This window comes from Bidens hawaiensis, unplaced genomic scaffold (assembly GCF_021521415.1).
Source record: "Bidens hawaiensis isolate Kalapana, Puna unplaced genomic scaffold, B.hawaiensis_p1.1 tig00021345_1, whole genome shotgun sequence".
Taxonomy (NCBI): Eukaryota; Viridiplantae; Streptophyta; class Magnoliopsida; order Asterales; family Asteraceae; genus Bidens; species Bidens hawaiensis.
Window position 1 is genome coordinate 288,704 of NW_027493305.1, and position 11,857 is coordinate 300,560.

At 41.1% G+C, this 11,857-nt stretch overlaps 1 protein-coding gene across 1 annotated transcript; it reads left to right on the top strand.

Annotated features, from left to right (window-relative positions):
* The first annotated feature begins 3,557 nt into the window (after positions 1 to 3,557).
* On the top strand, positions 3,558 to 5,735 carry LOC143563231 (putative folate-biopterin transporter 7). The gene is made up of 2 exons (XM_077050826.1): positions 3,558 to 3,888; positions 4,630 to 5,735. Exons 1-2 carry the CDS (start codon positions 3,561 to 3,563, stop codon positions 5,673 to 5,675), a joined length of 1,374 nt encoding a protein of 457 aa, XP_076906941.1. The 5' UTR covers positions 3,558 to 3,560; the 3' UTR covers positions 5,676 to 5,735.
* Positions 5,736 to 11,857: the final 6,122 nt, after the last annotated feature.

Below are 11,857 nucleotides of genomic sequence, written 5' to 3' on the forward strand. Positions count from 1 at the left end.
ACGAATATCATTGAAAGGGAGCTAGCTAGGACTGTTCAAAGGGTAAGACCCGATCCTTTTACCTGATACCCTACCCGGACCATTTACCCTTATAGAAAGAAACGTGGACCCGAGACCCCACCCTCTAAACAATAAAAGGGTCGGGTATAAATAAGGGTTTTAAGGGTCCAACCCTTTACCCTTTAATACATTAATCACATCTTCTTTTTTGTATTTATTAGTTGCATCTCTCATATATGACTTTAATATTTGAATCCTATAACAATTATACTTTCATTTAATAACATAGTAAAGTTTAACTTCGAAAGTTTATCAACCATTTGAAGTGATGCAAACAATATTCACATTCACAAATCACATGTAGAAAACAATTCAGTGATTTTCATATATATGTTTTCCTTCAGTAGTATGGCCCTTTAATTTTATTTTTCTTAGTAGTTGGGAAATTTCTGATGAATTATATATAAAATACAAACATCATAAATTTCAGATTAATCGTGAATCTGATGTATATTTATTTAGTAAACGGGTCAAGGGTTTGAAAAAGGGTCGGACCCTTGAAACCCTTTTACCCTTTAAGGTGAAATTTAAATACCCTTTACCTGACCCATATTATTTATTCGGGTTTAATTAAGGGTTTTAAGAGTCGGGTAACTTGTTTCAAGGGTCCGACCCTTATCTTGCTCACCCCTAGAGCTAGCAAGATGCTAGAATCGAGAAACTTATAATTTAAAAAACTCGTCATTCCAATCCAATTCGTTGACTTCATATAACGCTTCATATACCGCTTTTAACGTTTATGTGATTTGACTAAGATAACTTGTTATTCAAAACCAAAAGAAAAGGTTATAAAAGAAATTGAAAATGTATTGAGGTATCGTCAGCTGTTCAAAAGGTACCTCATATACCTCCTTGATTTCTTTTCCTCTCCTCTCATATCACGAAACCAACAAGAAATTTTACTAACCATAATTACTTTCTCTTCCACGTATAAGATGGACTTGTGTAGTGAAGAAATACGTGTTCAAACATGAATTTGGACGGGTATTTCCATAGGAGATGGGTCTGCGGGTTGATGAATCAGATCAATAACTTGGAGAATCTGCAAAACTAACGATGTTGTTACTCTCATTATAGGAATGGGGACTTCATGTAACCACCATCCGACGTGAGAATGATCAGTATTGTAAGTGATGGTTATAAGAGTGAAAGAGTAGAGAGTCAATCCTTTTACTGTTGATGGAGTCTGCTAGTTATAGCCGAAGGTGATGTGTTATTGGCCCGTCGGTCACTTTCAAAATATTTTTGGTATCTTTTGTGACTGACGCGGCAGAGGACGTTGAAAACGCCTTGGGCAGGGACCACTGCTTGAGTGTGCCATTCATTATACTATATATTCAAGGAAACCTAGCTGCTACAATACATTTCATATTTTTGCACTTTTAGTTCCTCAAATTTTAAGTTATATTAAATTAGCCCCTTAAAGTTCTAAAATGTTTTAATTTGATCCCAAACATTATTTTTGGCTAATTTTGTTTAATTTTGCCCCCTAAAGTATTCATGGTTTTAATATGTTCCATAATTTGTTATTATATATGTATATTTACGTATTTAAGTTACTTATCTTTTTTAATGACCACCATATGTCGCGTCGTTAAAACGAAGTTGTTTTCACAATAAAGTATATAAGTTTCGTTGAAAATGAAATTGTGTTCGCAATAGAACATAAATTTTTTTATTGTAAGTTATATAGTAAGTACAATACCACGTTGATACTGTAATGAGCCGAACTAATACAGATCAATTTTTTTTTACTTTGATAAATAATTTTTCTATCGAGGTGATTGCCGTTATGATATGTTTGTATATTTGCATTTAAAGACTCGATCCCATTACCAAGTTCCTCGCGCAACGCGCGCAAAGGGAACACACTAGTGCCAATTACTCTATATCAGTTTATTTTTTTCTATCAAATTTGACCGAAAGATGTTCCATCACATCCGGTTTCAAAATGTTTGCTTTTTTTTTTTCTCTCTATTGTGTATATGATAATCATGATATGTGTGTTAATGGATTTTTTTACATACTCAAGTTCTTATATTTTTACCTTTTATTTCTTTTATTTGTTTCAAATAATTCATTGTATAATTATATATATTGATAAATCCATGTAATACACAAGCTCTAAAACTAGTTCTTATCAGGACTGGGTGTTGCTGTTAGTCATTTGTTTGGGTACCCGACCTGGGTCCGAACCAACAGGTCCATATCTTTTTGTTTGGGTATCCGACCTGGGTCCAGAGTCCAGACCAGACCAACAGGTCCATATCTTTTCATCCAGATAAATAAAACACATTTAAAATGATATCTTTTTCCTTGTATTTTTTGCCCCCACTGCTGTTGCCTCGAACTCTTCGAAACGAGCAGATCTAATAGTATTTATTTTAATATAAATCACAATTCCAGCTTCAAAATTTCCATTTACTTTTCTTTACTTTTTAACTTAAGAATTCATTAACTTGTTAAGTTCACTAGACCTCATCCATGATAAACTATGGAATTAGATAAATCACAACTTATGTTGCGTGGGTAACCTTTAGAATGCAACGGACTTGTAATTTTTTCCAACATTTACCAAGTTTAGGTGTTCGGATGTATATCAACTCGATTTAGAATGCAACGGGCACCATTTCACTCTTTCACATAACTTCACTCTTTTTTGTTTTGGCAAACGAAGTTTGTTGGTCTCTGTCATCAATGTTCAAGGGTGCTCATTATTCGAGTTGGACTTCAAAAACCAAAAATTTGATTCAAACCAAACTCAAGCAACAAAATCAAATTCAGGTTTCGAATATGAGAATCAGGTCCTTATCGAACCCAAACAGACCCAATAAACAAACACCCTTGTGCTTCAACTCGTTGTCCTAAGAGTAAAAAAAAGTTGTTGATGGTACAAGTATAATAATAAGTTTCTAAAAGCAATTGCCCTTCTGATCTAATGGTATGAAGATAATGATTAAGGCATGCTTATGGTCTCTAGTTCATAACCTGACTCGCTGGGGTTTTCCCACAGTGAGGGTTTTTCTCCTTGATCATTGGTGAAGCTTCTATAGGGCCAGGAACTATTGTGCAAATTTACATGTTTTTGTCAGAAAATTTTGATGTGTAATATAAATTTACTCGTTTTCAATCGAAAATTTGAGTCTGGCTCGCGTTGTTTATAAAACTTCTTATACATATTTCTGTCCGCCCCCTCGATTTTTTCGCCCACTATCCTTAATGGTGTTTTTGTGTAAGTTATGTCTACAACATAAAAATTATTATAAACGGTTGACATTCCATAAAAGGTAGTGTAAAATGTTGTTAAATAAAAAAAAAACAGAAAAGGAAAAAAACAAGGTTCGTAACCGACTTGATTAAGTTGTGTATGTATGTATGTATGTATATGTATCTGCCTCTGTTGCAAGACCAGATCCTCTGTCCTGTCATTTCCAGTATCTTTTAAACTCTCTCTGACAACGGTTACCATACAACAACAATTACGGTGGCTGACGGCGGCGATGGAATCTTCACCGAACACCAAACTCAAACCAAAGACACAAACAACAAGTAACGATGGCATCATAAAGTACGAAAAACGAAGTCGAAAGAAGAGAGGAGTGAGAGAGATGTTGCTAGGGTTAGGGTTTTGGGTGCAAGGGTTCCGATGCTTCCCATGGATGGCCGTCATCTTCTTCCTCAAAGACGGACTCCGTGTGGATCCATCAACGCTCCAAATCCTTCTCAATTCTGCCAACATTCCCATGGTTGCTAAACCCTTTTACGGACTCTTGTCCGATTCCTTTTATTTCTTCGGCCAACACCGGATCCCGTACATCGCTGCTGGAGGTAGGCAACATTATTATTATTATTATTATTATTATTATTATTACTGCTTGTTAGTTTTGCTACAGTAACTTGCTTGCTTGATTGATCCTCTAGAACATTCAGTATGTTATTAGTATTATTATTCTTCGGGTTTTGTTGAATTTGCAAACATAATTAATATTACTTTGTCGTTTTTAAATGAAATTCGGTCGGTTTTTGTTAATACACTGGTGAAATGAATCGTCGAATGTTCGGTTTTTGTATCTTTGTGATTGCTTATAAACCTAATTTTAATCCGGTTAGTTTATTTGAATCGAAAAATAGTTTCGGATAGCGATAAAAAAACGGAATTTAGTCACGAACGTGCTTCTGCATTCATTTTGTAAAATTGAAAGTTTGGTTCATTTTCGTTAAAAATTCGAAATGAGAATTGTTTGTAAAAACGTGGAATATTTCATATGTTCGGTTTCTGCATCTTCTTGATTAATTATAAAACATAATTTTAATCTGGTTTGTCGTTTAAACTTGAAAACTGGTTCAGTTTTCGTGAAAAAAATCCAGTAAATAATCACTGAATCTTCATATGTTCTGTTTCTGCATATTTATGAACTTCATTTTAATCCAGATCTTCATTTTCAAATGGAAATTGATTCAGTTTTTGTTAAAACATAAAACTGGTAATTTAATAATTAATCACTGAATGAATGAATCTTCATATGTTTTACAGACATTGATGAATGTTATTGTGATTATGTTTTGCAGCTTTATTACAAGCTTTATCATGGTTTGCAATCGCATCTTCACCATCTTCAACCCTTTCGTTCTTCACAATCACCGTCTATCTCCTTCTTGGAAACCTTGGTGCTGGCATTGTGGAAGTTGCAAATGATGCAGTAGTTGCAGAATGCGCAAAACAACCCAACACCGGTTCTGACCTGCAATCATTCGCGTGGGTCGCTGCTGCAATCGGTGGGATATCTGGAAACCTCGTTGGTGGTCTTTGTGTTGACCGGTTTTCACCCCAAGCAATGTTCTTATTCTTTGGAATTCTATTAGTTATTCAATTCCTTGTTACAGTTTTCACAAGCGAGAAATCACTCGACTTACCAAAGAACAAATCTCAACATGGTATCAAAAGCCAGTTTTCAGAGCTCTTGCTGGTATTAAGAAAACCGGAGATTCATCAACCGATCATCTGGTTTTCTGCATCTTATGCTGTGATTCCCGCATTAACGGGCTCCATGTTTTACTACCAAACACAACATCTAAACATTGATTCCTCGATTCTCGGTGTTTCAAAGGTGTTTGGTCAAATCACAGTGTTGTTATGGGGCGTTGTGTATAACCGGTATTTGAAATCTCTCCCTCCACGAACACTTATCTCATCGATTCAAGGAACAATGGCGGTTCTAATGGTATCCGATGCATTATTCGTGAGCGGGTTTTATCGGGCTTTGGGTATACCTGATTCGTTATACGTTGTGGTTGTTTCCGGGTTTCTTGAGGTTTTATATTTTTTCAAGATTTTACCTTTTAGTGTTTTGATGGCTAAATTATGCCCACGAGGTTGTGAAGGGTCCTTGATGGCGTTTGTGATGTCTACGATCGCGTTGGCGTTTATTGTAAGCGGGTATATTGGGGTTACACTCGCGTCCTGGGTTGAGATCACAGAGACCGAGGTGTCGGGTTTAAGAAGCGGGCTTGTAATACAGGCGCTGTGCACGGTTCTGCCTCTTTTATGGGCTTCTTATATACCCGAAGGCCGAAAGCCCAAGGCCAAAGATGAAGCAGAAAAGAAAGAAGAGTGAAATGTTTTCATGTTTTTTAGATAAATTTAGTGTGTATTTTTTTATAATTTAGTCACTTTTTATAATTGTAGTAGTATTATAAATTTAGTTGTTGAAGGGGTATGCACCCGCCCCAACATCGAGCGGGGCGGGTCAACCCATAAAGTACGGATAAGAAGCTTGAAATCAAGATGTCACGAAGACACAAAGCCGAAACCTATGCGCAAGCGCACGAAACACCTGTGCGTGGCGCATATCGCATATGCACACAGCGCGCACACTCAGTGTGAGAATAAGAGAAGACCCCGCGCATCCCCAGGATAGGCGCATAAATGAGACAATAATCTAATCCAAATCAGGATAAGGACAACCGTGATTGTGCTCATCAGACAACCTTCCAGAAGGTATCTTTTAAGGAATAAAGAATGTGATGAGGTTGACAGCTGCCAATGAAAGGTGGACAACTCAGCAAAGCCCATGTGCTACCACGTGATGGCACATGGGTCAGGTGAAATACCTTGGTCAGAGAATAATCAATGAAAGAGCACCAGGTGTCCTAAATACACGTGGCGCGAAGCAATAGGGGGAGGCTAAAAAGGCCCTAATTGGGTCTGAGCCAAATCATTGGAAACCCTAGCACTATAAATACTAGGCCGCCTCCACAGTTGGGGGCAGGCAAGAAAATATATTCTAAGTTCTTTACTCATTTTCACATCCTGATTATCCTCTCCTACAATATCTGATTCTCACACCGGAGGGTTACCCCAAAGAGGACCCCTCTGTCCCTTTCTGAGGGGTAAGCTCACGGTACTGTTCGTTTTGTAGGTGGAAGAACTCGTATCTCGGAAAACCATCGGTGATATAGCACACTCGTACCCGAGGAACGTTGATCGTATACAAGTAAGTCGATACATGCTTCTTCATTGGCGCCATCACCTGTTACAACGGCAACAAAACCACTATTTCATCAATTTTCTCTCTAAAAATCTTCACCATGGTTTCCGGTGTTCGAAACAACGATCAAGTTCTGGAGGATAATGAGCTTGAGGATGTTAATGAGGGACATCAGGTTCTGAGGGCGCCGCGTGACACTGCGCGCACCACCAGTAACCATCCCTTCAACACAACACCTCATAGTCAAACTGAAACTCCCCCAGACGATCTCACGTTCCAAAATCTGACTGGTACAAAACAAAAAGGACCAATGGGCCCGGAAGTTGAAACCAATGACCCTAAAGAATGGCTCATAAACGAACAACGGCGTTTAATGGACAAATACAATGAGTTGGTAAAACACAAAAAGTTAGCCGATTTAACACAATGGCTCGCATTTGATAAACAAACCATTCAGGAACAACAAAAAAGACGCGCGCGCCGGAAGATGGTCATTCTGTTCACACCGAACAAGCTGATATTAGTGATGAGGAAGAGGTGCACAGCATGAAGAAGACGCGAGATACTCATGCAGGAGGTTCACAGCTTCGCGCACACATGCACATAGCACCTGGAGCCAAAGCTGATATGGATTTATACACACCATACAACCCACAAGCGAAAGGGCAAGTGGACGTAACCACACCATATAGGCCAGCCATCTTGGTAAAACATTCAAAATTCGCTGAGCGCATTGCGAAGGCTCCCATTCAACACAAAACCAAGATGCCAAGTGGTTTAGGCAAGTACGATGGTACAACAGATCCAGATGATTTCTTACAAGGTTTTTATAACACTGGAAACTTAGAAAGCTGGACGATGCCAACATGGTGTCACATGTTTGCTCGCTGCCTCACGGTTGCAGCGCGTGTCTGGTTCGAAAGCTTGCCGACAGGACAAATCGATGGGTTCGAAGAGCTATTGGAAAAGTTCCAGGCTCACTTTGTACAGCAGCGCAGACACACGCGCGACCCCGATGACATCATGCACTGCGTACGCAGGAATGATGAAACCATTGAAGACTACATAACTCGTTTCAATCAGGAATCTCTTGCAATTGGAGGCATCACTGAACAACTATTGCGCGTTGCCTTTATACAAGGTGCGCGCAGTGATCAACTCCGCAGAGCTCTCGTGAGCAGAGAAGGCATGCCAACCACTTGGGCTAAGCTTATGGAAGCATCGCGAGTCTTCGCGCGAAATGAAAAACAAATTACCCAATACAGAACAAGAGATAAAGGGCATCAAACAGAAGCACCACGCAACAATGAAAGGAGGGGCAAACAAAACTCCGTATGGTCCAGGTTGCAACAAACCAATTATTCTCCCGCAGAAAAGCAAGCACAACAAAGTTCACCCCAACCCCAAAAAGACATTCTTAATCGCGGAGAAGGTGACAAGAAGGAAGGCGGCAGAGAGCCTAACAGACCTCTACCAAGAATATGGACTCCCCTCACCAAAACGCCTTCGCAAGTGTTAAGCACAGAGAATGTCCAGTTTAAAAACCCCAGGCCATTACTCCATAAGGGACCACCGAACAGTGGCAAATATTGTGAGTTTAACAAATCCACAGGGCACAACACCGATGCATGCCATCATTTGAAGGATGCGATCGAAAAAGATGTGAAATCAGGCAAGTTGGCTCACCTGGTAAACAATCCAAGACCATAGAACGAACAACCAGACGGAGCCTCAGCCAGTAAAAAATTCAAAAGAATCTGTGTAGCTGAAGGAAGAAGGCAAGGGCAAGGATCGAGGAAGAGAAACGCGCAAATCCAAGGGGATTGGCGCGAGCAACAAGTAATCTTTCCAAGAATCAGAGGAGGCCCGTCTATCAGCAGTCCTCTAGTCATCACTGCACACATCGCTCATTATGAGGTGTCAAGAGTCCTGGTGGACACCGGTAGTGAGTCAGACATCATGTATGAGCAATGTTTCAGAAAGTTGGATCCAGCAGACCAAGCAAGGCTCGAAGTTGTGAATGCACCAATCTCGGGTGTCTCAAACGAAATTATTCACCCCCTAGGTCAGATACAATTCGAACTATCTATGGGGGATGAGAAGCACAAGCGAGCTGAAATTGTCAACTTCCTGGTCTTGCCCATCACTTTATGCCATAGTATGATCTTGGGTAGAGGAACGATTGCCCAATTCAACGCCATATCGTCACCAGCGCATGGCGCGTTGGGGTTCCCAACACCAACAGGAGTAACATTTGTGTACCAAGATCATTTATGCGCAGTAATAAGTATACCTCGAGAGGGGAGAATGAAGCTTCCAGTGGCAAACAACGCGCCAGATGAATGGATTCTCAACCCAAAATTCCCAGAACAAACAATCACAATCGGAGCTAAGATATCAGATGACACAAGAGTGAGAATGAAAAGATTGCTCACAACGTATATGTCAGTCTTCGCGTGACAACATTCTGATATGACTGGGGTTCCGCGAGACCTGGCGTAGCACTCTCTCAACACATTCAAGTCCGTGGAGCCAATTGCTCAAAAGAAAAGAGTCATGGGAGACGAGAAGACAGAGGCCATGAATGAGCAAGTAGAAGATCTACTGCACGCGAATATCATTCGCCCAATACGATATCAAACATGGGTAGCCAATCCTGTGATGGTAAAGAAGAGCAATGGATCATGGAGAATGCGCATTGATTTCAAGGACCTCAACAAGGCGTGTCCAAAAGATTGTTACCCCCTCCTAAACATTGACATGAAGGTGGACTCTGTGACGCCATTTAAGCTCAAATGTTTCCTGGATGCCTATAAGGGCTATCACCAAATTCAAATGGCACCACAGGATGAAGACAAGACTGCTTTCAGAACTGACAAAGGTGTTTTCTGTTACACAAAAATTCCCTTTGGTTTGAAGAATGCAGGAGCCACTTACCAAAGACTCATCGATGCAATTTTCAACGAGCAGATTGGAAAAAACTTAGAAGTCTACGTGGATGATTTGGTGATTAAAAGCAGGGAGGAAAAACAAATGCTCAAAGACATCGAAGAAACCCTTCGGCGCCTAAAGGAAAAGAAGGGAAATTTCTCGGCGTAATGGTCACCAAGGATGGTTTCAAGGTGAACCCAGAGAAGGTGGAGGCTATCCTCGGCATGCCCTCACCATCCACCATGAAGGAAGTTCAAAAGTTGAATGGTAGATTGGTATCAATTAACAGGTTCCTAGCAAACCATGCAAGCAAATCTACCCCATTCATTAACACATTGAGAAATTGCTTAAAGAAAAGCCAATTCAAGTGGACGCCTGAGGCCGAGCAAGCTTTCAGTGAGATAAAAGAATGTCTGATAAATCTGCCTGCGCTCACAGCACCACTACCTGGTGAAACTTTAACGTTGTACCTGTCAGCAGGAGAGCGCGCCATTGGCGCAGTATTATTGGTGGATCGCAAGGGAATCCAAACACCAATTTATTATGTAAGTCGGGTGCTGACAGATCCTGAGACGCGCTACATCATCATAGAAAAGTTAGTTTTATCACTAACGCATGCGTCGCGCAAGCTTCACAGATATTTCAATGGTCATTCTATTGAAGTCCTGACTGATTACAACATCCAGCAAGTCTTGCGACGTCTCGCGCTCTCAGGAAGGCTGACAAAATGGGCGCTGGAATTAGGGGAGCACACGATCACCTATAAGCCTCGTCCATCAATCAAGGGACAAGTCTTAGCTGATTTCATCGCAGAAATCCCTGAAGGAAAAGTCGAAGAGGCTCAGCGCGAAGTACACCCTCCGCAAGCCAATAATGAAGAAAACTTTTGGAGATTATTCACTGATGGAGCTTCAAACAACGAAGGGTCCGGCGCAGGCCTCAAACTGGTGGATCCAGAAAATCATCAGTATACTTACGCAATCAGGTTGGATTTCAAGAGCACCAACAATGAAGCTGAGTATGAAGCCCTGCTGGCTGGTTTGCGCATCGCGCACAAGTTCGGAGTTAAAAAGCTAGAGGCTCATGTAGATTCATACCTGGTAGCAGCACAAGTCAATGGCCTTTATGATGCCAAGGAGAACACCATGCCTCTGTATCTAGAGCAGGCGAAGAAACTCACCGAACAATTTGACTTTTTCAGAATCATACACATTCCGCGCAGTGAAAATAAGTCTGCCGACGCGCTAAGCAAGATGGCATCAACCAGCTTCGATCATTTTGGCAAAGATGTCAGGGTGGAAGTAATGAGCAACCCGTCAGTGGGAGCGAAGTATGTTCTTGTAATTCATACAACACCTTCATCATGGATAACTCCAATAATGGAATTCTTGAAGGAGGGAAAGGTACCAGACGATCGCGCATAGGCGAGGAAGATAAGACACAAGTCACAGAACTACGAAATGCTCGATGGTATGTTATATCGACGCTCTTATCTTGGACCACTCATGAAATGCCTAGACGCTGAGGAAGCAAGCTATGTGATCAGAGAGAGACACGAAGGAATCTGTGGAATACATGCTGGCCCGCGCATGGTGATCGCCAAGGCAATGAACGCAGGTTACTATTGGCCAGACATGTACTTGGACGCGTTAAAAGAGATCCAAAAATGCAAAGCGTGTCAGAGCTATGCGCCAAATACCATGCGGCCAAAGAACAACTTGATTCCGGTGACCTCTGCATGGCCTTTCCACAAGTGGGCAATCGATATTGTGGGTCCCTTACCACAAGCGCCAGGGCGAGTAAAGTTTTTGGTAGTGGCAGTAGACTATTTCACAAAATGGGTTGAAGCCAAGCCACTGGCAAAAATCACAGCCGAGGCAATGAAGCAATTTATTTAGAGCCACATCGTATGCCGTTTTGGCCTGCCCATGGAAATCGTGAGCGACAATGGCAAACAATTCACTGACAGGAAGATATCCAGTTGGTTCAAGGAATTGCACATCAATCAGGTCTTCACTTCAGTATACCACCCTCAAGGGAATGGCCAAGTGGAACGCGCGAACCAAAGCTTGCTGAATGGGCTGAAGAAAAGGTTGGAGGGAGAGTCCCATGCATGGGTCGAGGAGTTACCTAATGTCATGTGGGGGCACAGGACATTAAGCAAAACCAGCAATGGCGAGTCCCCGTTCAGCCTAACCTATGGAACAGAGGCTATGATTCCAGCAGAGATTGGATGCCCATCCTATAGAGTGCTCATGATGAGTAAGACGGATAACGAGCAAGAAAGGAGGTTGGATCTCAATTTTCTTGAGGGACGCAGAGAGGCGGCTATCATCAGTGAAGCCAAATACAAGAAAAAGCTAGAAAAATACTACAAT